The sequence below is a fragment of the Pseudophryne corroboree genome, chromosome 12, assembly GCF_028390025.1.
Source record: "Pseudophryne corroboree isolate aPseCor3 chromosome 12, aPseCor3.hap2, whole genome shotgun sequence".
Lineage (NCBI taxonomy): Eukaryota > Metazoa > Chordata > Amphibia > Anura > Myobatrachidae > Pseudophryne > Pseudophryne corroboree.
In genome coordinates, this window is record NC_086455.1 from 60,337,715 (window position 1) to 60,365,506 (window position 27,792).

At 46.6% G+C, this 27,792-nt stretch overlaps 1 protein-coding gene across 1 annotated transcript in view; it reads right to left on the bottom strand.

Annotated features, from left to right (window-relative positions):
• Positions 1–27,792, bottom strand: part of POLE2 (DNA polymerase epsilon 2, accessory subunit) — a 156,252-nt gene that overhangs the window by 12,852 nt on the left and 115,608 nt on the right. The window contains exons 13-17 of the mRNA XM_063947544.1: positions 26,660–26,714; positions 26,161–26,220; positions 25,324–25,401; positions 2,434–2,542; positions 1,888–2,064 (exon numbers count right to left, since the gene is read on the bottom strand). Coding sequence (XP_063803614.1) covers positions 1,888–2,064; positions 2,434–2,542; positions 25,324–25,401; positions 26,161–26,220; positions 26,660–26,714 — 479 coding nt within the window. The remainder of the gene's footprint in view (positions 1–1,887; positions 2,065–2,433; positions 2,543–25,323; positions 25,402–26,160; positions 26,221–26,659; positions 26,715–27,792) is intronic.

The window sequence follows — 27,792 nt, forward strand, 5'->3', positions numbered from 1 at the left end:
TTCTGACTGAGCTGGCGGTGAGTCCTGCTTCCAGTTCTATTAGTTACATCAGTCTGAGAGTTGGAAGTGCTACTTGCTCTATAGCAGGCCTGGCCAACCTGTGGCTCTCCAGATGTTGTGACACTACACATCCCAGCATACTCTGCCACAGATTTAGCATTCCTAATAGCAAATCTGTGGCAAGGCATGGTGGGACTTGTAGTTTTACAACACCTGGAGGGCCACAGTTTGACCAGGCCTGCTCTATAGCATGTGTGTACTGTTTTCTTGTGGCTACTGTAAGAGCTCATGCACAACAGCGCCACTGGATTTCATTGACCCAGGGATTCATTGGTTCCTTTCACAGGTATGAGAGAATTGTGGTTCTACCATATTATGTGACAACTGCAGTCTCCACTGGGCAGCTGCACTGACTTGGGTTAGTGGTAGGGATGGTCTTCAGAGGGTTAACCATCGATGGTGCCATTGGTGCTTAAGATTAAAAGCATGAAACCATCAATGATATGCACCTATCGATAGAAATCCCTGCTATGGGGAACAACAGGGAAGGGGGTGGGACTTAGTGGTGCATCAGATAGCAGACTAATGCATCCCATACATTAGTGATTGATTGCCACTACTATACAGACGGGTCGGGAAATCAGGAACTTGAAACATGTTTAAAAATCTCCATTCGCCGATCCTGACCAAACGTGGTCCATATCTGCATATTCTGGATTTTTAAAATAAATGATGTCCCTAATTAGCTGACTGATCACTGAACTTCGATGGCTGCCGATTTGGTTGCGTCAGGGGGCCTTAAACTCCGTGCCCCCCCGCATGGTTGGCAAAACCCCCCCAAAACATAGCTGCCTCTCCATCACAGCTGGGGAAGAATGGCCAGATCTCCACTATCAATGGTTGTGAACCCAAACAACAATATAGGGGTCCATTCATGAAGCAGTGAAAAGTGTGGAGAAGTGAGCCTGTGGAGAAGTTGCCCATGGCAACCAATCATGTGCTCTGTACAATTGTATAGTATGCAAATTATAAACGTTACTTCAATGCTGATTGCTTGCCATCGGCAACTTCTCCACTTGCTCACTTCCCTACACTTTTCACTGCTTCATGAATAGACCTCTTAATCTTCCTATTGCAGAAGTGCCCGTGCAGGCTTATTATACCGCATTCAGATCACAAATGCCGGATCCCACCCGGTAAGAGAAACGTGTCCTTACCGGGTGGGATCCGGCATTTGCTCTGCTATGGTGGCTTTCCGACCCGGCAATATACCGGGTCGGTTGCCATAGCAGCGGTGGGGCGCAGCAGGGCGGGGTTGGAGGCGGCGCTGGGAGACGAGCTCATCTCCTGCGCCGCCTCTCCCTATGCTGTGAATGGGAACCGTGTCGCATCGACGCGGCTCCCATTCACACTGCACCTGACCCGGTATTCAACCCAGGTATAATCCTTCTTCTATACCGGGTTGAATTACCGGGTCAGGCGACTCGCTAATTCCGGCAGAGTGCTTTCACATCGCACACTGACCCGTGTCGACACGGCAATATGCCGTGTCGATACCGGGTTATTTGTGCGATGTGAAAGGGGTATTACACTGCAATGAGGACAGCATTGTTGGAAGTCTAATTTGATCAAACCATTGTTGAAATACGACATTCTTTTAAAAACACAAAAGCCTTTCAGTGTACAGTATACACCCACCTATCCTTTCATAAACACAGGCTGATATTAAGTTTATTAAATTAGCACTACTGATCAAAGGTTCCAGATTTGTAGGCGATACAAGCTATTTGGTTAGTAAACCTATAAAACAATTGCAGGGTAATCCCCCTTCTCCCCCCCACCCTCAGTCTCTGCCCCAGGCGGGATTACAAAGGACGCATCTCTTACAGGGTTGACGGTCAGGCATTCCGTATTTGTGACGGTGAATGGATCATATTTATCCGCTATGACGACTAAATCAGGCAGAGGATATAATCTCAGAGTGTAATCGTATGCCCAGTAGACAGGGCTGACAAAAAGCGGAAGTGGCGTCAGATGTCCCTGCGACAGAATGGTTTTGACAAACTAGAAAATGAAAGAAAAAACCAAGTTAATTTAAAAAAGAATTACGTGGATAAACTGCTTTTCACATTTGTTTTCCTGAAAACCAGTCAGAGCTATTTGGGGTGGGTCTAGTTGTATTGTAGCAAATGCTATACTACCCACTGCGCAATGTAGAGCTGTAATGACGTTACACATATAGGTCATGTAGCCGTTAAACTGGCTACTAAAAGTAGTTCTGCTACAAATGATGGATACAGTCATCAGAAACCAATTTTTACAGCATGTGTGTGTGTATTAAAGTGTCAGATAAAGCTATGCTAAATACTGTATTATAGTGAAGAATATTAATCCAGATATAAATTAAATGTGATAAGATTGAGAACCACTTACATGACTGGGAATATCCAAACTGCTGCTTGGGAAGCGTACACAGTTCCTGCACATTTTATTCACCAGATCCTCCCGGAAGACCACAATTTCCTGTGTGCAGTACTGAATTCTGCAACATGAAAGGTGAGTTATGGTAGATTTACCATTGTTAACTCTCTTTCTGCGAGGTACATTGGGTTCCACAGGGAAACATCAGGGTGTAGAGTGGATTTTCATCCAGAGGCACCAACAGGCAAAAGCTTTCTTCTGTCCCAGGATGCATTGGGGCCTCCGCTATAACCCCGCCTCCAGGCACTGAGAGCTCAGTTTCTTTAACCAGTCCAATGCAGGAGCAGGCAAGAGAGAAGGCAGATGTTAGTCACATAGGACCACATTTTCACGACAGGAGAAGGTACCAGCGGCTAATGGCATACAACCCAAAGAAGGCTAGGTGCGTCAGCGTGGGTGACCTGTGGAACCCAATGTACCTCGCAGAAAGAGAGGCAACCTTCTGCAGTAGGTTACATTGGTTTCCACAGGGAAACATCGGGGATGTCCTAAAGCAATTCCTCAAGGGAGGGGACGCGCGTTAGCAGATGTGAGACGCTTGCAGAGCATTTAGCACAACAGCCAGATCCCATGAAGCCACAGGATGGACATAGGGAGGCTGAATCCTCTGGACACCCTGAGTGAATGTATGAACGTCAGGTATAGAAGCAATTTTTCTATGAAACCATACCGACAAGGCAGATATATGAACCTTGAGGGAGGCCAGACGAAGACCTAAGTCCAGGCCTCGTTGCAGAAAAAGAAACAGAGAAGGATTGGACTTGAAGTGGCGCACTTAAACATTAAATTGATACATAAAATATAACTTTTATTAGAGTATATTTGTTAAAAAGACCTGTAGCTGTGAAATATTAAAACCAAAAACATATAAATTGATAAAACAAAGTGTGATATGTGTGAATAAAAACACACACTGTGCTAACTGTGTAGTGCTACACATATATAATAAGAATTTACTTACCGATAATTCTATTTCTCGTAGTCCGTAGTGGATGCTGGGAACTCCGTAAGGACCATGGGGAATAGCGGCTCCGCAGGAGACTGGGCACAAAAGTAAAGCTTTAGGACTACCTGGTGTGCACTGGCTCCTCCCCCTATGACCCTCCTCCAAGCCTCAGTTAGGATACTGTGCCTGGACGAGCGTACACAATAAGGAAGGATTTTGAATCCCGGGTAAGACTCATACCAGCCACACCAATCACACCGTACAACTTGTGATCTGAACCCAGTTAACAGTATGATAACAGAGGAGCCTCTGAAAAGATGGCTCACTACAACAAAAACCAGATTTTGTTAACAATAACTATGTACAAGTATTGCAGACAATCCGCACTTGGGATGGGCGCCCAGCATCCACTACGGACTACGAGAAATAGAATTATCGGTAAGTAAATTCTTATTTTCTCTGACGTCCTAGTGGATGCTGGGAACTCCGTAAGGACCATGGGGATTATACCAAAGCTCCCAAACGGGCGGGAGAGTGCGGATGACTCTGCAGCACCGAATGAGAGAACTCCAGGTCCTCCTCAGCCAGGGTATCAAATTTGTAGAATTTAGCAAACGTGTTTGCCCCTGACCAAGTAGCTGCTCGGCAAAGTTGTAACGCCGAGACCCCTCGGGCAGCCGCCCAAGATGAGCCCACCTTCCTTGTGGAATGGGCTTTTACAGATTTTGGCTGTGGCAGGCCTGCCACAGAATGTGCAAGCTGAATTGTACTACAATTCCAACGAGCAATAGTCTGCTTAGAAGCAGGAGCACCCAGCTTGTTGGGCGCATACAGGATAAACAGCGAGTCAGATTTCCTGACTCCAGCCGTCCTGGAAACATATATTTTCAAGGCCCTGACTACGTCCAACAACTTGGAGTCCTCCAAGTCACTAGTAGCCGCAGGTACCACAATAGGTTGGTTCAGATGAAACACTGAAACCACCTTAGAGAGAAAATGAGGACGAGTCCTCAATTCCGCCCTGTCTGAATGGAAGATCAGATAAGGGCTTTTACAGGATAAGCCCGCCAATTCTGACACGTGCCTGGCCGAGGCCAGGGCCAACCACATGACCCCTTTCCATGTGAGGTATTTTAACTCCACAGATTCAAGTGGTTCAAACCAATGTGACTTTAGGAACCCCAAAACTACATTGAGATCCCAAGGTGCCACTGGAGGCACAAAGGGAGGCTGTATATGCAGTACCCCTTTTACAGACGTCTGAACTTCAGGTAGTGAAGCTAGTTCTTTCTGGAAGAAAATTGACAGGGCCGAAATTTGAACCTTAATGGACCCCAATTTTAGGCCCATAGACACTCCTGTTTACAGGAAATGCAGGAATCGACCTAGTTGAAATTCCTCCATCGGGGCCTTACTGGCCTCGCACCACGCAACATATTTTCGCCAAATGCGGTGATAATGCTTTGCGGTTACATCCTTCCTGGCTTGACCAGGGTAGGGATGACTTCATCCGGAATGCCTTTTTCCTTCAGGATCCGGCGTTCAACCGCCCTGCCGTTAAACGCAGCCGCGGTAAGTCATGGAATAGACAGGGTCCTTGCTGGAGCAGGACCCTTCTTAGAGGTAGAGGCCACGGGTCCTCCGTGAGCATCTCTTGAAGTTCCGGGTACCAAGTCCTTCTTGGCCAATCCGGAGCCACGAGTATAGTTCTTACTCCCCTCCGTCTTATAATTCTCAGTACTTTTGGTATGAGAGGAAGAGGAGGGAACACATACACTGACTGGTACACCCACGGTGTTACCAGAGCGTCCACAGCTATTGCCTGAGGGTCCCTTGACCTGGCGCAATACCTGTCCAATTTTTTGTTTAGGCGGGACGCCATCATGTCCACCTTTGGTTTTTCCCAATGGTTTACAATCATGTGGAAGACTTCTGGGTGAAGTCCCCACTCTCCCGGGTGGAGGTCGTGCCTGCTGAGGAAGTCTGCTTCCCAGTTGTCCACTCCCGGAATGAACACTGCTGACAGTGCTATCACATGACTTTCCGCCCAGCGAAAAATCCTTGCAGCTTCTGCCATTGCCCTCCTGCTTCTTGTGCCGCCCTGTCTGTTTACGTGGGCGACTGCCGTGATGTTGTCCGACTGGATCAGCACCGGCTGACCTTGAAGCAGAGGTCTTGCTTGGCTTAGGGCATTGTAAATGGCCCTTAGCTCCAAAATATTTATGTGAAGTGATGTCTCCAGGCTTGACCACAAGCCCTGGAAATTTTTTCCCTGTGTGACTGCTCCCCAGCCTCGCAGGCTGGCATCCGTGGTCACCAGGACCCAGTCCTGAATGCCGAATCTGCGGCCCTCTAGAAGATGAGCACTCTGCAACCACCACAGGAGAGACACCCTTGTCTTTGGTGACAGGGTTATCCGCTGATGCATCTGAAGATGCGATCCGGACCATTTGTCCAGCAGGTCCCACTGGAAAGTTCTTGCGTGGAATCTGCCGAATGGAATTGCTTCGTAGGAAGCCACCATTTTTCCCAGGACCCTTGTGCACTGATGCACTGACACTTGGCCTGGTTCTAGGAGGTTTCTGACTAGTTCGGATAACTCCCTGGCTTTCTCCTCCGGGAGAAAACACCTTTTTCTGGACTGTGTCCAGGATCATCCCTAGGAATAGAAGGCGTGTCGTCGGGATCAGCTGCGATTTTGGAATATTGAGAATCCAACCGTGCTGCCGCAGCACTATCTGAGATAGTGCTACCCCGACTTCCAACTGTTCCCTGGATCTTGCCCTTATCAGGAGATCGTCCAAGTAAGGGATAACTAAAACTCCCTTCTTTCGAAGGAGTATCATCATTTCGGCCATTACCTTGGTAAAGACCCGGGGTGCCGTGGACAATCCAAACGGCAGCGTCTGAAACTGATAGTGACAGTTCTGTACCACAAACCTGAGGTACCCTTGGAGAAGGGTAAATTGGGACATGGAGGTAAGCATCTTTGATGTCCAGAGAGACCATATAGTCCCCTTCTTCCAGGTTTGCAATCACTGCTCTGAGTGACTCCATCTTGAATTTGAACCTTTGTATGTAAGTGTTCAAGGATTTTAGATTTAAAATTGGTCTCACCGAGCCGTCAGGCTTCGGTACCACAAATAGTGTGGAATAGTACCCCTTTCCCTGTTGCAGGAGGGGTACCTTGATTATCACCTGCTGGGAATACAGCCTGTGAATGGCTTGCAATACTGTCTCCCTGTCTGAGGGAGACGTCGGTAAAGCAGACTTTATGAAACGGCGAGGGGGAGACGTCTCGAATTTCTTGAGACGGGCCCCCACCGTGCCTGAGACCGCTTGTAAAGCCCCAGCGTCATGCTGAGGACTTTGCGGAGGCGGGAGAGGGCTTTTGTTCCTGGGAATTGGCTGTTTGCTGCAGCCTTTTTCCTCTCCCTCTGCCACGGGGCAGAAATGAGGCGCCTTTTGCCCGCTTGCCCTTATGGGGCCGAAAGGACTGCGCCTGATAATACGGCGTCTTCTTAGGTTGAGAAGCTACCTGGGGTAAAAATGTGGATTTTCCAGCCGTTGCCGTGGCCACCAGGTCTGTTAGACCTACCCCAAATAACTCCTCCCTTTTATAAGGCGATACTTCCATATGCCTTTTGGAATCAGCATCACCTGACCACTGTCTTGTCCATAACCCTCTTCTGGCAGAAATGGACAGCGCACTTACTCTTGATGCCAGTCGGCAAATATCCCTCTGTGCATCACGCATATATAGAAATGCATCTTTTAAATGCTCTTTAGTTAGTAATATACTGTCCCTATCTAGGGTATCAATATTGTCAGTCAGGGAATCCGACCAAGCCACCCCAGCACTGCACATCCAGGCTGAGGCGATTGCTGGTCGCAGTATCACACCCGTGTGAGTGTATATACATTTTAGGATATTTTACTGCTTTCTGTCAGCAGGTTCCTTAAGGGCGGCCGTATCCGGGGACGGTAGTGCCACCTGTTTAGACAAGCGTGTGAGCGCTTTATTCACCCTAAGGGGTGTTACCCAACGTGCCCTATCCTCTGGCGGGAAGGGGTATGATGCTAATAACTTTTTAGGAATTAACAGTTTTTATCGGAGGAAACCCACGCATCATCACACACTTCATTTAATTCCTCAGATGCAGGAAAAATTACAGGCAGTTTTTTCTCACCCAACATAATACCCTTTTTAGTGGTACTGGTATTATCAGAAATGTGTAAAAACATTTTCCATAGCCTCAATCATGTAACGTGTGGCCCTACTGGAAGTCACATTCGTCTCTTAATCGTCGACACTGGAGTCAGTATCCGTGTCGGCGTCTGTATCTGCCATCTGCGGTAACGGGCGTTTTAGAGCCCCAGATGGCTTTTGAGACACCTGGACAGGCACAGGCTGAGTCGCCAGCTGTCTCATGTCATCAATCTTTTGTAAAGAGCTGACACTGTCACATAATTCCTTCCATAAGCTCATCCACTCAGGTGTCGACTCCCTAGGGGGTGACATCTCTGTTACAGGCAATTGCTCCGCCTCCACCTCATTTTCCTCCTCATACATGTCGACACAACGTACCGACACACAGCACACACACAGGGAATGCTCTGATAGAGGACAGGACCCCACTAGCCCTTTGGGGAGACAGAGGGAGAGTATGCCAGCACACACCAGAGCGCTATATATATATATATATATATATATATATATATATATATATATATACACAGGGATAACCTTATATAAGTGTTTTTCCCCTTATAGCTGCTGTATTGTTATACTGCGCCTAATTAGTGCCCCCCTCTCTTTTTTAACCCCTTTCTGTAGTGTAGTAACTGCAGGGGAGAGCCAGGGAGCTTCCCTCCAACGGAGCTGTGAGAGAAAATGGCGCCAGTGTGCTGAGGAGATAGGCTCCGCCCCCTTCTCGGCGGCCTTTTCTCCCGTTTTTCTGTGGAATCCGGCAGGGGTTAAAATTCATCCATATAGCCCTGGGGGCTATATGTGATGTATTTTCGCCAGCCAAGGTGTTTTTATTGCTGCTCAGGGCGCCCCCCCTTAGCGTCCTGCACCCTCAGTGACCGAAGTGTGAAGTGTGCTGAGGAGCAATGGCGCACAGCTGCAGTGCTGTGCGCTACCTTGGTGAAGACAGGATGTCTTCTGCCGCCGATTTTTCCGGACCTCTTCTTGCTTCTGGCTCTGTAAGGGGGCCGGCGGCGCGGCTCTGGGACCGAGCTCCGAGGCTGGGCCTGTGTTCGGTCCCTCTGGAGCTAATGGTGTCCAGTAGCCTAAGAAGCCCAATCCACTCTGCACGCAGGTGAGTTCGCTTCTTCTCCCCTTAGTCCCTCGATGCAGTGAGCCTGTTGCCAGCAGGTCTCACTGAAAATAAAAAACCTAAAACTAAACTTTCACTAAGAAGCTCAGGAGAGCCCCTAGTGTGCACCCTTCTCGGCCGGGCACAAAAATCTAACTGAGGCTTGGAGGAGGGTCATAGGGGGAGGAGCCAGTGCACACCAGGTAGTCCTAAAGCTTTACTTTTGTGCCCAGTCTCCTGCGGAGCCGCTATTCCCCATGGTCCTTACGGAGTTCCCAGCATCCACTAGGACGTCAGAGAAAATATATTATAGGTACTATGACCCTTGAATCAAATTATGTGTGTTGTTAGGCTGAGTGCCCAATGGCGCTTTGAAGTCACTGATCAGTTGTACTAGATAGGCTTACTGAGGGTACTGTAAAGTGCAATATTCCAATAGAAAGCTCCCCTTCAGTTTGGGCGCTATGACCCCTCACTTATGTGCAATCATATGCTTGTACAGCTATGAGTCAGTGTTTATCCTCACTAGTGATCTCAATGTAACTAGCTGTTCGCAATCAGTTTACAGCAGGTAATATCTGAAGTCAGTATCACTTTAAGTGAATAATCTGTTTGGGCGCTATGATCCCTCACTTATATGCATTCATATGCTTATACAGCTATGAATCCGTGTTTCTCCTCACTAGTGATCTCAATGTAATTGGCTGTTCTTAATCAATTTACAGCAGATAATAACTGAAGTCAGTGTCACTTTAAGTGAATGATAATTGATGTTCACTTATATGCTTATACAGCTATAGATCAGTGCTTCTCCTCACTAGTGATCTCAATATAGTTAGCTGTTCTCAGTCGATTTACAGCAGGTAATTAATAAAGTCAATATCACTTTAAGTGAGTAATCACAATGTTCATTAGTGATATTGTTAATGAGAGACACTGTAATGTCCAAGAATGCATATAAACTCACAGTTTTCCACAATATTCACTACTATTATAGTGGAATATAGATCATAGCTGTGAGGCACAGGGTTTAGTGAGCTGTTTGAGTATTGCACTAATGCCGTACACTGGAACACTCCATCAGCTGTTAATAGCAGTATATCCTAACTGGCTATTTTGTACTTATCAGCTGTATGATGGAAACCTATATATCAAATAAACAGCATTTCTCAATGTAATTAGCTGTTCTTAATCAATTTATATCAGGTAATACCTGAAGTCAGTGTCACTTTAAGTGAATGATAATTGATGTTCACTTATATGATTATACAGCTATAGATCAGTGCTTCTCCCCACTAGTGATCTCAATATAATTAGCTGTTCTCAGTCGATTTACAGCAGGTAATTAATAATAAGATTTTAAACCTACCGGTAAATCTATTTCTCCTAGTCCGTAGAGGATGCTGGGGACTCCGTAAGGACCATGGGGTATAGACGGGCTCCGCAGGGGATAGGGCACCTAAAAAGAACTTTGACTATGGGTGTGCACTGGCTCCTCACTCTATGCCCCTCCTCCAGACCTCAGTTAGAGAACTGTGCCCAGAGGAGATGGACACTACAAGGCAGGATTCAGAAATCCAAGGGCAAGATTCATACCAGCCCACACCAAGCATACCACGTAACCTGGATCATACAAAACCAGTTACCAGTATGACCAATAACAGCAACGGTCCAAGACCGATGTCAACTGTAACATAACCCTTATCTAAGCAACAACTATATACAAGTCTTGCAGAATTTCCACATTGGGACGGGCGCCCAGCATCCTCTACGGACTAGGAGAAATAGATTTACCGGTAGGTTTAAAATCTTATTTTCTCTTACGTCCTAGAGGATGCTGGGGACTCCGTAAAAACCATGGGGTTTATACCAAAGCATCCAATCGGGCGGGAGAGTGCGTATGACTCTGCAGCACCGACTGAGCAAATGCTAGGTCCTCATCAGCCAGGGTATCAAACTTGTAGAATTTAGCAAAAGTGTTTGATCCCGACCAAGTCGCCGCTCGGCAAAGTTGTAATGCAGAGACGCCTCGGGCAGCCGCCCAAGTAGAGCCCACCTTCCTAGTGGAATGGGCCTTAACCGAATTTGGTACCGGCAATCCAGCCGTAGAATGAGCCTGCTGAATCGTATTACAGATCCAGCGAGCAATAGTCTGCTTCGAAGCAGGTGCGCCAATCTTATTGGCAGCATACAGGACAAACAGAGCCTCTGTTTTCCTAATTCTAGCCGTCCTGGCTACATAAATCTTTAAGGCCCTGACTACGTCCAGGGATCTGGAATCCTCCAGGTCACTTGTAGCCACAGGCACCACAATAGGTTGATTCACATGGAATGAAGAAACCACCTTAGGCAAAAATTGCGGACGTGTCCTTAATTCAGCTCGATCCACATGAAAAATCAAGTAAGGGCTTTTGTGTGACAAAGCCGCCAATTCTGACACTCGCCTTGCTGATGCCAAGGCCAACAACATGACCACCTTCCAAGTAAGAAATTTCAACTCAACCTTGTTAAGCGGTTCAAACCAGTGTGATTTTAGGAACTGCAACACCACGTTGAGGTCCCACGGTGCCACTGGAGGCACAAAAGGAAGCTGGATGTGCAGCACTCCCTTTACAAACGTCTGGACTTCTGGAAGAGAAGCCAACTCCTTCTGAAAGAAAATCGAGAGGGCCGAAATCTGTACCTTAACAGAGCCTAATTTCAGGCCCATATCCACTCCTGTCTGTAGGAAGTGGAGAAAACGACCCAGATGAAAATCTTCCGTAGGTGCATTCTTGGTTTCACACCAAGACACATACTTTCGCCAGATACGGTGACAATGCTTAACCGTCACCTCCTTCCTAGCCTTTACTAAAGTAGGGATGACCTCTTCCGGAATCCCCTTTTTCGTTAGGATTCGGCGTTCAACCGCCATGCCGTCAAACGTAACCGCGGTAAGTATTGAAATACACAGGGCCCCTGCTGCAACAGGTCTTCCCTCAGAGGAAGAGGCCAGGGATCTCCTGTGAGCATATCTTGTAGATCTGAGTACCAGGCCCTCCCAGTCTGGGACAACGAGTATCGTCTGTACTCTTCTTTGCCTTATGATCCTCAACACTTTTGTGATGAGAGGAAGAGGAGGAAACACGTAGACCGATTTGAACACCCACTGTGTTATTAGAGCGTCTACAGCCACTGCCTGAGGATCCCGAGACCTGGCACAATACCTCCGAAGATTTTTGTTGAGGCGTGACGCCATCATGTCTATTTGAGGAGTTCCCCAAAGACGTGTTATGTCTGCAAAGACTTCTTGATGAAGTCCCCACTCTCCTGGATGGAGATCGTGTCTGCTGAGGAAGTCTGCTTCCCAGTTGTCCACTCCAGGAATGAAGACAGCCGACAGAGCGCTTACATGATTTTCCGCCCAGCGAAGAATCCTGGTGGCTTCCGCCATCGCGACTCTGCTTCTTGTCCCGCCTTGGCGGTTCACATGAGCCACTGCTGTGACATTGTCTGATTGAATCAGAACCGGTAGGTTTCGAAGAAGACTCTCCGCTTGTCGAAGGCCGTTGTAAATGGCCCTGAGTTCCAACACATTGATGTGTAGACAGGACTCCTGGTCTGACCAAAGTCCCTGAAATTTTTTTCCTTGTGTGACCGCTCCCCATCCTCGGAGGCTCTCGTCCGTGGTAACCAGGATCCAATCCTGAATTCCGAACCTGCGACCCTGCAGCAGGTGAGCACTTTGCAACCACCACAGGAGAGACACTCTGGCTCCTGGGGACAGAGTTATTTTCCGATGTAAGTGCAGATGGGACCCGGACCACTTCTCCAGAAGGTCCCATTGAAAAGTCCTTGCATGGAACCTTCCGAAGGGAATGGCCTCGTAGGCCGCCACCATTTTTCCAAGAACTCGAGTGCATTGGTGGAACTGACAAACTTTTCGGTTTTAGCAGGTCTCTGACCATGTTCTGGATGTCCTGGGCTCTCTCTATTGGGAGGAAGACCTTAATTTGTTCCGTATCCAGTATCATACCTAGGAACGGTAGTCGAGTTGTCGGAATCAACTGTGACTTCGGTAGATTTAGAATCCAACCGTGTTGCTGGAGCACTCTCAGAGAGAGCGCCACACTGCTCAGTAATTTCTCTCTTGATCTCGCTTTTATCAGGAGATCGTCCAAGTATGGGATAATTGTGACTCCATGCTTGCGCAGGACCACCATCATTTCCGCCATTATCTTGGTAAAAATCCTCGGGGCCGTGGAAAGTCCAAACGGCAACGTCTGAAATTGGTAATGACAATCCTGTACAGCGAATCTCAGGTATTCCTGGATGGGGGGCATATATGGGGACATGAAGGTACGCATCCTTTATGTCCAGAGACACCATAAACTCCCCCTCCTCCATGTTGGCTATTATCGCTCTGAGTGATTCCATTTTGAATTTGAATCGTTTTATGTACAGGTTTAGGGATTTCAGATTCAAAATAGGTCTGACCGAACCGTCCGGTTTCGGGACCACAAATAGGGTTGAGTAGTAACCTCTTCCCTGCTGGTGCAGGGGAACCTTGATTATCACTTGCTGTATACACAGCGTTTGAATTGCAGCCAACACTACATCCCTTTCCGATGTGGAAGCTGGTAGGGCCGATTTGTGGAAGCTGGTAGGGCCGATTTGAAAAATCGGCGCGGGGGCACCTCCTCGAATTCCAGTTTGTAACCCTGGGAAACTATTTCCAACACCCAGGGATTCAGGTCTGATCTGACCAAGGCCTGACTGAAAAGTCGAAGACGTGCCCCCACCGGTGCGTACTCCCTCAGGGGAGCCCCAGCGTCATGCTGTGGGTTTTGGAGCAGCCGGGGAGGACTTTTGTTCCTGGGCACCTGCCGAAGCAGGTGCTCTTTTGCCTCTTCCCTTACCCTCTGGCAAGGAAAGAGGATCCCCGACCTCTTCTGGACTTGTGCGACCGAAAGGACTGCATCTGATAGGGTGGTACTTTCTTTTGCTGTTGGGGAATATATGGTAAAAAATTTGATTTACCTGCTGTAGCTGTGGAAACCAGGTCCGTCAGCCCATCCCCAAACAATACATCTCCCTTATAGGGTAGTACTTCCATATGTTTTTTGGAATCCGCATCACCCGTCCATTGGCGAGTCCATAAGGATCTTCTCGCCGAGATAGACATGGCATTGGCCCTAGAAGCTAGCAATCCAATGTCCCTTTGAGCGTCCCTCATAAATAAGACTGCGTCTTTTATATGGGCTAGAGTTAAGAATATAGTATCCTTATCCATATTATCAAAGTGATCTGTCAGCTCATCTGTCCAAGCTGCAATCGCGCTACACACCCATGCCGACTCAATTGTCGGTCTTAGCACAGCACCTGTATGAGAATAAATACACTTTAAGGTAGTTTCTTGCCTGTGATCTGCAGGGTCCTTAAGGGCCGCTGTGTCAGGAGACGGTAGCGCCACTTTCTTGGACAAGCGCGTCAGGGCCTTGTTCACAGTGGGGGGTGATTCCCAAATCTCCCTGCCCTGTTTAGGGAAGGGGTATGCCATATAAATTCTTTTGGGGATCTGTGGTCTCTTTTCCGGAGTCTCCCAAGCTTTTCCAAAGAAATCATTTAATTCATGAGATGTGGGAAAATTAATAATCTGTTTCTTTCCCTTAAACATGTGTACCCTTGTGTCGGGAACCGAGGGTTCATCCTCAATATGCAACACATCCCTTATTGCCACAATCATACACTGAATGGTTTTAGTCACCCTAGGGTGCAATTTTACTTCGTCATAGTCGACACTGGAATCAGAATCCGTGTCGGTAGTAGTGTCTTGTGTTAAGGGACGCTTTTGAGACCCCGACGGGCCCTGTGAGTTGGTCCAATCCGAGGATTGACCCCCCTGATGTCCCCCCTAAGTCAGCCTTATCAAGCCTTTTATGTAAAGATGCCACACTTGCATTTAACATATGCCACAGGTCCATCCATTCCGGAGTCGGCACAACTGACGGGGACACACCACTCATTTGCTCCACCTCCTCCTTGGAGAAGCCTTCCACTTCAGACATGTCGACACCACGTACCGACACCCCACACACACAGGGATTAACCTCAAGGGGACAAAACCCCAACCAGGCCCTTAGGAGAGACAGAGAGAGAGTATGCCAGCACACACCCAGCGCTTAAAAACACTGGAATATATATGACCAGATAGCGCTTTTTATATATATAACCTTAATTCCCACTCACTGCGTCGCCAAAGTGCCCCCCTCCTCTTTTTTCCAGCCTGTGAAGTTCAGCAGGGTAGAGATCAGGGAGCCAGCATATCCTCATGCAGTTTCTGTGGAGAAAATGGCGCTGGTTAGTCCTGAGGATCAAGCCCCGCCCACCCGACGGCGGGCTTCGGTCCCAGTAATTCTATATAAAAAATGGCGGGGGATTTTAGGATTTACTGTCCCACAGCCTAATCCTGCTTTATATTGCCAAAAAATGAGGAAACTTGCTGCCCAGTGCGCCCCCCCCCCCTGCGCCCTGCACCCTTCAGTGCCTGCTTGTGTGTGTGTACTGGGAGCAATGAAGATCTGATGTCTTCTGCCGCCTGATGTCTTCTTTGCCTTCTCATACTCACCTGGCTTCTATCTTCGACATCTGTGAGGAGGACGGCGGCGCGGCTCCGGGACGAACCCCAGGTGAGACCTGTGTTCCGACTTCCTCTGGAGCTAATGGTGTCCAGTAGCCTTAGAAACAGTGCCCAACTTGACAAGCCAGCTCTGCTTCTCTCTCCTCAGTCCCACGATGCAGGGAGCCTGTTGCCAACAGGAATCCCTGAAAATAAAAAACCTAACAAATTCTTCAAAACAGAAAACTCTGGAGAGCTCTCTGCATTGTACCCTTTCTCCTCTGGGCACAGAATCTAACTGAGGTCTGGAGGAGGGGCATAGAGGGAGGAGCCAGTGCACACCCATAGTCAAAGTTCTTTTTAGGTGCCCTATCTCCTGCGGAGCCCGTCTATACACCATGGTCCTTACGGAGTCCCCAGCATCCTCTAGGACGTAAGAGAAAAAGGCAATATCACTTTAAGGGAGTAATCACAATGTTCATTAGTGATATTGTTAATGAGAGACACTGTAATGTCCAAAAATGCATATAAACTGACAGTTTTCCACAATATTCACTACTATTATAGTGGAATATAGATCATAGCTGTAAGGCACAGGGTTTAGTGAGCTGTTTGAGTATTGCACTAATGCCGTACACTGGAACACTCCATCAGCTGTTAATAACAGTATATCCTAACTAGCTGTTTTGTAATTATCAGCTGTGTGATGGAAACCTATTTATCAAATAAACAGCATTTAACCTGAGTAGCACATAAACACTGCTAGATAATTGTTCTATACTTGTAAAGTAACAAGCAGTGCTGTAGAGATGTCTCAGCTGCTACATTAAGCATTGTATCTTAGTCTTGCTACAATGCTGCTAGTACATGCAGCTTGCTGAGTCATATGTGGTTAAATAATCCTCTCAGTGCAGGAAAGCTTGTGAGCTCCATCAGTGTCATGAGGCTTCACAATAGCCAGCTCAGCTGTAGTATAGATCTCGCCGACACGTGTTTCACAGTTACGTTTTTTCAGCCCTGAAAAAACTTAACTGTGAAACAAGTGTCGGCGAGTCACACTGTGCTGCTGTGTATAATAACAATGTGCTAAATGTATTGTGTTAGGAATAGAGCGAGATCTATACTAAAGCTGAGCTGGCTATTGTGAAGCCTCATGACACTGATGGAGCTCACAAGCTTTCCTGCACTGAGAGGATTATTTAACCACATATGACTCAGCAAGCTGCATGTACTAGCAACATTGTAGCAAGACTAAGATACAATGCTTAATGTAGCAGCTGAGACATCTCTACAGCACTGCTTGTTACTTTACAAGTATAGAACAATTATCTAGCAGTGTTTATGTGCTACTCAGATTAAATGCTGTTTATTTGATATATAGGTTTCCATCACACAGCTGATAATTACAAAACAGCTAGTTAGGATATACTGCTAGTAACAGCTGATGGAGTGTTCCAGTGTACGGCATTAGTGCAATACTCAAACAGCTCACTAAACCCTGTGCCTCACAGCTATGATCTATATTCCACTATAATAGTAGTGAATATTGTGGAAAACTGTGAGTTTATATGCATTTTTGGACATTACAGTGTCTCTCATTAACAATATCACTAATGAACATTGTGATTACTCACTTAAAGTGATATTGCCTTTATTAATTACCTGCTGTAAATCGACTGAGAACAGCTAATTATATTGAGATCACTAGTGGGGAGAAGCACTGATCTATAGCTGTATAATCATATAAGTGAACATCAATTATCATTCACTTAAAGTGACACTGACTTCAGGTATTACCTGATATAAATTGATTAAGAACAGCTAATTACATTGAGAAATGCTGTTTATTTGATATATAGGTTTCCATCATACAGCTGATAAGTACTAAATAGCCAGTTAGGATATACTGCTATTAACAGCTGATGGAGTGTTCCAGTGTACGGCATTAGTGCAATACTCAAACAGCTCACTAAACCCTGTGCCTCACAGCTATGATCTATATTCCACTATAATAGTAGTGAATATTGTGGAAAACTGTGAGTTTATATGCATTCTTGGACATTACAGTGTCTCTTATTAACAATATCACTAATGAACATTGTGATTACTCACTTAAAGTGATATTGACTTTATTAATTACCTGCTGTAAATCGACTGAGAACAGCTAACTATATTGAGATCACTAGTGAGGAGAAGCACTGATCTATAGCTGTATAAGCATATAAGTGAACACCAATTATCATTCACTTAAAGTGACACTGACTTCAGTTATTATCTGCGATAAATTGATTAAGAACAGCCAATTACATTGAGATCACTAGTGAGGAGAAACACGGATTCATAGCTGTATAAGCATATGAATGCATATAAGTGAGGGATCATAGCGCCCAAACAGATTATTCACTTAAAGTGATACTGACTTCAGATATTACCTGCTGTAAACTGATTGAGAACAGCTAGTTACATTGAGATCACTAGTAAGGATAAACACTGACTCATAGCTGTACAAGCATATGATTGCACATAAGTGAGGGGTCACAGCGCCCAAACTGAAGGGGAGCTTTCTATTGGAATATTGCACTTTACAGTACCCTCAGTAAGCCTATCTAGTACAACTGATCAGTGACTTCAAAGCGCCATTGGGCACTCAGCCTAACAACACATATAATTTGATTCAAGGGTCATAGTACCTATAATATATTATATATGTGTAGCACTACACAGTTAACAGTGTGTGTTTTTATTCACACATATCACACTTTGTTTTGTCAATTTATATGTTTTTGGTTTTAATATTTCACAGCTACAGGTCTTTTTAACAAATATACTCTAATAAAAGTTATATTTTATGTATCAATTTAATGTTTAAGTGCGCCACTTCAAGTCCAATCCTTCTCTGTTTCTTTTTGTGCATAACTATATATTGGCAACAATATATTCAGTGGCAGCACCCCCTATATAATTCAAATATCTGATATAGAATATAACTAGGGGTTTCTTTTGTTCTAATTTGGAACTGTTCTATAATATGCTAGTGCAGTAGTATCCCTTTCCCTGCTAACGTACTCGTTGCAGAAAAGCCAGAATTCTGGATGGTCTGAATCTATATGCATTATAATTCTTATCAGAACACCAGGTGAAGAATTCCAGACCCTGTAATAAATCTGGGCAGATGCCAGTTTGTGGGCCTTCAACATAGTTTGGATAACAGCCGCGAAGAATCCTTTGGCCCTCAGGAGCAATGCTTCAAGAGCCACACCATCAAAGCCAGTCTGGCCAGGTCTGGCTAGAGAGCAGACAGAGAACATGAACCTTATCCAACATGATTTTAGTATAAAAAATAAAAAATAGGATTTTGGTACTTACCGATGAATCCTTTTCTCCTAGTCCGTAGAGGATGCTGGGGACTCCAAAAGGACCATGGGGTATAGACGGTATCCGCAGGAGCTTGGGCACACTGAAAAGACTTAAACTGGGTGTGAACTGGCTCCTCCCTCTATGCCCCTCCCCCAGACCTCAGTTATAGGAACTGTGCCCAGGAGAGACGGACATTTCGAGGAAAGGATTTTTGTGTAAACTAAGGGCTACACACATACCAGCCCACACCACAAACATACCGTACAACCGGAGTAACAGTAAACCAGATAACAGTATGAAATAACAACAGCAACAAGCTGAAAACCAGAAATACACAACCCGTGTATAAACCAAATTCACCAACAAGAATACACTGCAAGTAACAGTCCACAGACTGGACTAGGAGAAAAGGATTTATCGGTAAGTACCAAAATCCTATTTTCTCTTACGTCCTAGAGGATGCTGGGGACTCCAAAAGGACCATTGGGTTTATACCAAAGCTCCAGACCGGGCGGGAGAGTGCGGACGACTCTGCAGCACCGACTGAGCAAACGCAAGGTCCTCATCAGCCAGGGTATCAAACTTATAGAACTTAGCAAAAGTGTTTGAACCTGACCAGGTGGCCACTCGGCAAAGCTGTAAAGCCGAGACGCCTTGGGCAGCCACCCAAGACGAGCCCACCTTTCTGGTAGAATGGGCTTTTACCGAGGGAGGGAGGGGCATAGAGGGAGGAGCCAGTTCACACCCAGTTTAAGTCTTTTCAGTGTGCCCAAGCTCCTGCGGATCCCGTCTATACCCCATGGTCCTTTTGGAGTCCCCAGCATCCTCTAGGACGTAAGAGAAAAAAAATTCTGATTAAAAAAACAAAACAAAAACTTTTTTCAAACATCGAAACATTGATCGGGAATATCGCAAACATCGTAGATTTAATTTTGAAAGCCGGGACAGCCTCCAGGTACACAGTGGGGCTTGGAGGGGGGGTTATTTACACTTCCCCAGCGGCTGCTATTGTCTCCAGCCGCTGGAGGAGGGGTCCTGCCGTGCTGACCAATCAGCAGTGATCGGCAGAACGGCAATCAGTAGGGGAGAGTGCAGGGAGGCAGAGGGACCTTCCGGTCCCTCTGACAGCAGCAGCGGAGGGAAGCTTCCCTTCCCTGCCGCTGCTAACACTGTTTATCTGACTGATCGCATCCTGTGCGACCAGGTCAGATAAAGCGCTTGCAGGCATGGTCACACACATCTGATGCGACCATGCCAGGCAAGTGGTTAATAGCAGCCACTAAGGCAGGGACATCAATCTGTAAGGGAGAATTCTCATCAGTAACACAGGATTCAGTGTGACAGGACCGTATGCTCTCCCTTCTCTTCAGATGAGACATCAGAGAGGTTTGTGGATTGTGAGGAATAAGCAGCCCGCTTAGATGACCCAGAGACACGGGAGTGACCTGATGTCGATTTCTGTCTAACCAGAGACTGATTTAATTGCTGCAGTTGGTTAGACAAATTTTCCGCCCAAAGGCGGATTAACCACAGGGACAATGGGGGTCATTCCGAGTTGTTCGCTCGCAAGCTGCTTTTAGCAGCTTTGCACACGCTAAGCCGCCGCCTACTGGGAGTGAATCTTAGCTTCTTAAAATTGCGAACGAAAGATTCGCAATGTTGCGATAAGACATCTCTGTGCAGTTTCTGAGTAACTCGAAACTTACTCTGCATCTGCGATCAGTTCAGTGCTTATCGTTCCTGGTTTGACGTCACAAACACACCCAGCGTTCGCCCAGACACTCCTCCGTTTCTCCAGCCACTCCCGCGTTTTTCCCAGAAACGGTAGCGTTTTTTCACACACACCCATAAAACGGCCAGTTTCCGCCCAGAAACACCCACTTCCTGTCAATCACAGTACGATCACCAGAACGAAGAAAAAACAGTGAGTAAAATTCCTAACTGCATAGCAAATTTACTTGGCGCAGTCGCAGTGCGAACATTGCGCATGCGCACTAAGCGGAAAATCGCTGCGATGCGAAGAAATTTACCGAGCGAACAACTCGGAATGACCACCAATATGTGGTGGCAGTGGCACCGGTGGTCCAATAGGGGGCGCTAGGCGTTCTACTAGAGTACCCAGTAGGTTGGTGAATGCAGCCAGGGTGGCTCCAGTGTAGATGCAGGAGCTGTGGACTGACTGGGAGGTGTATGACAAATAGTACACAGATCATCATATAACACTTCCCCCTCTGGTAAATCCTTGGAGCATGCTCTGCATGATGCAGGAGCTTCCACTGATTTACTGCCCTTTCTGTTAGACATTATGTGAGAATGCAACAACAGAGTGACTTAGTACGATAAAGCCAGACAAAGTACAATACCTGCAAAAAAAATCCGGTATGTTGTGACTGAATACACAGTGGAATATACGTATTATACACTGCTCAAAAAAATAAAGGGAACACTTAAACAACACAATGCAACTCCAAGTCAATCACACTTCTGTGATATCAAACTGTCCACTTAGGAAGCAACTGATTGACAATCAATTTCATATGCTGTTGTGCAAATGGAATAGACAACAGGTGGAAATTATAGGCAATTAGCAAGACACCCCCAATAAAGGAGTTGTTCTGCAGGTGGTGACCACAGACCACTTCTCAGCTCCTATGCTTTCTGGCTGATGTTTTGGTCACTTTTGAAAGCTGGCGGTGCTTTCACTCTAGTGGTAGCATGAGACGGAGTCTACAACCCACACAAGTGGCTCAGGTAGTGCAGCTCATCCAGGATGGCATATCAATGCGAGCTGTGGCAAGAAGGTTTGCTGTGTCTGTCAGCGTAGTGTCCAGAGCATGGAGGCGCTACCAGGAGAGAGGCCAGTACATCAGGAGACGTGGAGGAGGCCGTAGGAGGGCAACAACCCAGCAGCAGGACCGCTACCTCCGCCTTTGTGCAAGGAGGAACAGGAGGAGCACTGCCAGAGCCCTGCAAAATGACCTCCAGGAAGCCACAAATGTGCATGTGTCTACTAAAACGATCAGAAACAGACTCCATGAGGGTGGTATGAGGGACCGACGTCCACAGGTGGGGGTTGTGCTTATAGCACAACACCGTGCAGGATGTTTAGAATTTGCCAGAGAACACCAAGATTGGCAAATTCGCCACTGGCGCCCTGTGATCTTCACAGATGAAAGCAGGTTCTCACTGAGCACATGTGACATACTTGACAGAGTCTGGAGACGCCAAGGAGAACGTTCTGCTGCCTGCAACATCCTCCAGCATGACCGGTTTGGCAGTGGGTCAGTAATGGTGTGGGGTGGCATTTCTTTGGGGGGCTGCACGGGTGTGGTTCATCAAATCGACAGTATCTAGGTCGACAATGTTTAGGTCGACCACTATAGGTCGACAGTCACTAGGTCGACATGGATGGAAGGTCGACAGGGTTTCTAGGTCGACATGTGCTAGGTCGACAGGTCTAAAGGTCATGAGGTTTTTTTTTTTTGGTGTCGTTTTCTTCATAGAGTGACCGGGATCCCAAATTAGTGCACCGCTTCGCTCGCCATGCTTCGGGCATGGTGCCTTCGCTCCGCTACCGCTTCGCTCGGCACAGATTACCGTTCCAATCGTAGTCCACGTGGATCGTTAAGTATGAAAAAATGCAAAAAAAGAAAAAAAATGTGAAAAACTCATGTCGACCTTTAGACCTGTCGACCTAGCACATGTCGACCTAGAAACCCTGTCGACCTTCCATCCATGTCGACCTAGTGACTGTCGACCTATAGTGGTCGACCTAAACATTGTCGACCTAGATACTGTCGATCTTCAGACCGGATCCCGGCTGCACAGCCCTCCATGTGCCTGACTGCCAGTAGGTACAGAGATGAGATCCTCAGACCCCTTGTGAGACCATATGCTGGTGCGGTTGGCCCTGGGTTCCTCCTAATGCAAGACAATGCTAGACCTCATGTGGCTGGAGTGTGTCAGCAGTTCCTGCAAGACGAAGGCATTGATGCTATGGACTGGCCCGCCCGTTCCCCAGACCTGAATCAAATTGAGCACATCTGGGACATCATGTCTCGCACCACAGACTGTCCAGGAGTTGGCGGATGCTCTAGTCCAGGTCTGGGAGGAGATCCCTCAGGAGACCATCCGCCACCTCATCAGGAGCATGCCCAGGCGTTGTAGGGAGGTCATACAGGCACGTGGAGGCCACACACACTACTGAGCCTCATTTTGACTTGTTTTAAGGACATTACATCAAAGTTGGATCAGCCTGTAGTGTGTTTTTCCACTTTAAGTTTGAGTGCGACTCCAAATCCAGACCTCCATGGGTTAATAAATTTGATTTCCAATGATAATTTTTGTGTAATTTTGTTGTCAGCAGATTCAAGTATGTAAAGAACAAAGTATTTAATAAGAATATTTTATTCATTCAGATCTAGGATGTGTAGTTTAAGTGTTCCCTTTATTTTTTTGAGCAGTGTATAAATACTGTGTAGCACTATTATGAAACGCAGACGCACCTAGGGCCTAATTGAGATCGTAGCAGCAACTTTGTTAGCAGATGGGCAAAATCATGTGCACTGCAGGGGGGCAGATGTAATGTGCAGAGAGAGTTAGATTTGGGTGGGGTGTGTTCAAACTGAAATCTAAATTGCAGTGTAAAAATAAAGCAGCCACTATTTACCCTGCACAGAAACAAAATAACCCACCCAAATCTAACTTTCTCTGCACGTTATATCTGCCCCCCTGCAGTACACATGGTTTTGCCCATCATCTGCTAACAAATTTGCTGCTACGATCAACTCTGAATTACTCCCATAGTCCCTTAGGGTACAGAATATAGTGACAGTTACTGTATATCTGGGAAACACTGTGAGTGAAACCACACAGCAGATACAGAACACACAGTCATAGGCAATGCAGAAATTATCACAAAAAAGATGCACTGGACTAGTTTATATCACAGCGCGGTCAGTGACCGGAGGATATATCAGAATACTTGTACAATATATTTTGTAACAGGTACTCTTTTTCAACTAACGCAGTCTGTGACAAGACATGTAGAATACTCAAGTGTTTGTAAAGTCTTAGCGCTGTGTACAAGCGGCTTTATAAGGCAGACCTTGCCCTGCAATCCCGGAGACCAGCTATGCTCAGAAGATGGCGCCCAGCGTCTAAGTGAGGGAATGAGGGAGAGTGTGAGGAATCTCAAGGGCGGGAAATTCGCAAAGAGATAGCGGCCTGGGCTTGGGAGGGGCTACAGGTCAAGCGCTGGCTCCCCTATGCTGGACTTCCACCCTGGGTTACTGTGAACCTTTTTAAATGGGGTGTTTGTACACCCGACCTGTACTCAGGCGCCCTGGTGGTCTAGTAAGGTCCCTGCCCAGTGACAGTGTCCACGCCAGCGTCACGACCCGTCGTGGACGAAACGCAATTTGATGGTGGGTCCCGCCTGGGGGACCTTCTTCCCTCCTTCCCGTAGCAGCCACGCGATCCAGGAGAGCGGTCTGCGACTATGTGCCTAAGTAGGGACGTCTCCGCCGCAAGGACCTGGGAACCAGGCCGCGGGAGTATGAGACGACACTTGGGAGATGATGGAGCTGCGGCGTTGAATAGTCACTCTGACATACAGCGCTGACAGCCCAGCCAAGATAGGAAATTTCTTCAGAAAAAGCTTTTCAGTGCTGCCCAGTAAAGCCCTCCTGTTAGGTGACCTGCTGCTGCTGGCACCAACTCGAAACTGAGCTCTCAGTGCCTGGAGGCAGGGTTATAGAGGAGGCCCCAATGCATCCTGGGACAACATAAAGCTTTAGCCTGTTGGTGCCTCTGGATCAAGATCCACTCTATACCTCAATGTTTACCTGTGGAAAGCAATGTAACCTGCTGCAGAAATAACAGTAACTACAGGGCTGTACATATTACTTGTCAATTGTGAAGCAAATCTGCTCTTGTCAAAAGCTAGAGGACGAGAACCAACCCTGGCACAACTACGGCCTGTTAGGGGAAAGATTTCTGTAAGCTTACCGAAGACTAAAGACCGTAAAGCTTAGAGAGAATTACAGATTTTGCTGAACAATAATGCAAAGATGCATATAATGTTATATACAGTGTATTACCTCCTGCATGTGGTATGTGGACTTTAAATATAAAAATTCCCAGCGTCTGAACTTACAGGAACAATTCAATATCTGTGGATTTTGCAGGCTGTCTTTTCATATTGTATTAAGCTATTATTTTAGTTTTAGCATGTTTAAGATTTGTCTGTAATTAACAGATCTCATACCTAGGAAGAAATAGCCACAGAGAGCTTTGGTCCTTCTATGGGTGTAATCCAAATTACAGCCCTCCCTTAACAATTGCTTCCCCCATAGCAGCAGCAGGCTTACTGCAGAAACGCCTCCCATGGTTCTCGCTGTCAGATGAGGAAATAAGCTTTGCAGCAGGAGTATTGCCAAAGAGCCAAGGTGTACAGTACTTCATGGGAAGGGGCATGTTATTGTACATTTTAGTAAATGCGTAGAACTGTGTACAGTAATGGCATTACATGAATACCATATACAACAACAACACCTGTAACAATGCAGACAAATGACAGCAAACAATACATTTGGACTTGTACCGCTCATGAAACCCACCTGCATGGATTTGTAGTGAAAATGGAGAAAGGCACTCGTTGTCTAAATTCTTCCGTAATGTGTTCCGCAATAGGAGGTCTGGAAAAAGATGGACATCAACGTGTCTGCTATCAGAAGGGCCTCAGCCACTTACAGTACATAATAATCTTAGAGGTATATTCAATTAAAGTCGGATCCATTCCGACATGTATTTGTTGGAATGGATCCGACAACCCCTATTGAATCCCATCTTAATTCGACCTTTTCAAGTCGAATTGAGATGGGACCCAGAGGAGGAGAAGGGGGGCGAGCCGCGGGGAGACAGCCGGCGGGCATTCAGGGAAGATCAGCGCTACAGTAGCGCTGCAGCTGGATGCCACTCAGCCGCCCGACCTCACGGCAGCTTCCACCCGGCTCCAGCAGCGGCTGTCCTCCCGTCTCCCTGCGGCTCCCCCCCCTCTCCTGCTCTGGGTCCGCATCTCAGTCCGACATCATTTTGATGTCGGACTGAGATGGTCGAAAAGGGGGCTAAAACCTGCCGGTTTTGGCCCCGTTTTCGACACAAGAACGTGGATCGGCAGCTATTCCGTCGATTCACGTGCTTTTCAACAAGTCGAATTCATCGACTTGTCGAAAAATTTAGCTAAATATTGAATAGGTCGAATCAGGATTCGACCTTTAGTCGAAAACTGCCGTCTTTTCGACAGACGGCAGTTTTCGACTTCAATTGAATATACCCCTTAAAGTAAAAAAAAAAAAAAAAAAAAAAGCATTATTCCAGATAAGAGGGCCTTAACAGTCTATTAGAAAATATTTATAATAACCAACAGTCATATACCATACAGAACATGAATGTACCTTGGCAAGATGAAACCGGGCCCAGGGTCCTCAGGACCGGGTACGAAGACAAAACGGCTGCTGTTACACAGGAAACGAGACAAATATTATCGAAAGATAAACTTTTTATAGTTGTATGCTTTCGTACAAGCTTTGTTGACATATCAAAAGCATCAAAACATTGAACTGTACAAATATAAAGCTGTGGGGGGAATTCAATTACTCGCGGTCATTGACGGCGCCAGCGCTATTCAATGATCCCCGATAAAACGGAACGAGCCACGGCTTGTCAGGGATTATGTTTCTCCTGCCTCTGTTTCCAGCAAAACACACTGGATTCTCTGAACCTGTGTCTTTTTTTAACCGCAAAGTTATTTTTTTTTCGGGTGGCCGGGAAAAAAAAAAAAATACAGGTAAAACACTACGAAAAATGGCCATTTTTTTATTCCCAGTGTTTCTTCTAATTGAATTCCCCCCCATATAAAACTTAATAAAGTCAAAATAATTTATTTTTATTTACCTTTTGCGTATGTTTGGGTACTCATGTATCACATCGGCTAGATTCTTAAAGGAGTCTGAACAGTAACAGATATAGAACACTTTAATAACAAGTAAAAATAAGATTTTAAACCTACCGGTAAATCTTTTTCTCGTAGTCCGTAGAGGATGCTGGGGACTCCGTAAGGACCATGGGGATAGACGGGCTCCGCAGGAGACATGGGCACTTTAAGAAAGACTTTAGGTCTGGGTGTGCACTAGCTCCTCCCTCTATGCCCCTTCTCTAGACCTCAGTTAGAGAAACTGTGCCCAGAGGAGATGGACAGTACGAGGAAAGGATTTTTGTTAATCCAAGGGCAAGATTCATACCAGCCACACTAATCACACCGTATAACTTGTGTATCAAGTAAACAGTTAACAGTATGAAAAAATAACGTAGCATCAGTCCAACCTGATGGAACTATAACATAACCCTTATGTAAGCAAAACTATATACAAGTCTCGCAGAAGAAGTCCGCACTTGGGACGGGCGCCCAACATCCTCTACGGACTACGAGAAAAAGATTTACCGGTAGGTTTAAAATCTTATTTTCTCTAACGTCCTAGAGGATGCTGGGGACTCCGTAAGGACCATGGGGATTATACCAAAGCTCCCAAACGGGCGGGAGAGTGCGGATGACTCTCCAGCACCGATTGAACAAACAGGAGGTCCTCCTCAGCCAGGGTATCAAACTTATAGAACTTTGCAAAGGTGTTTGACCCCGACCAAGTAGCAGCTCGGCACAGCTGTAGTGCCGAGACCCCTCGGGCAGCCGCCCAAGACGAGCCCACCTTCCTACTGGAATGGGCCTTAACCGATTTCGGTAACTGCAATCCTGCCATAGAATGCGCCTGCTGAATCGTGTTACAGATCCAGCGAGCCATAGTCTGCTTTGAAGCAGGGCCGCCAACCTTGCTGGCTGCATACAGGACAAACAGTGCTTCTGTTTTTCTGATCCTAGCCATTCTGGCCACGTAAATTTTCAAAGCCCTGACCACATCCAGGGACTCGGAATCCTCCAAGTCACGGGTAGCCACAGGCACGACAATAGGTTGGTTCATATGAAAGGATGGTAGGAATTGAGGACGGGTCCGCAATTCCGCTCTATCCATATG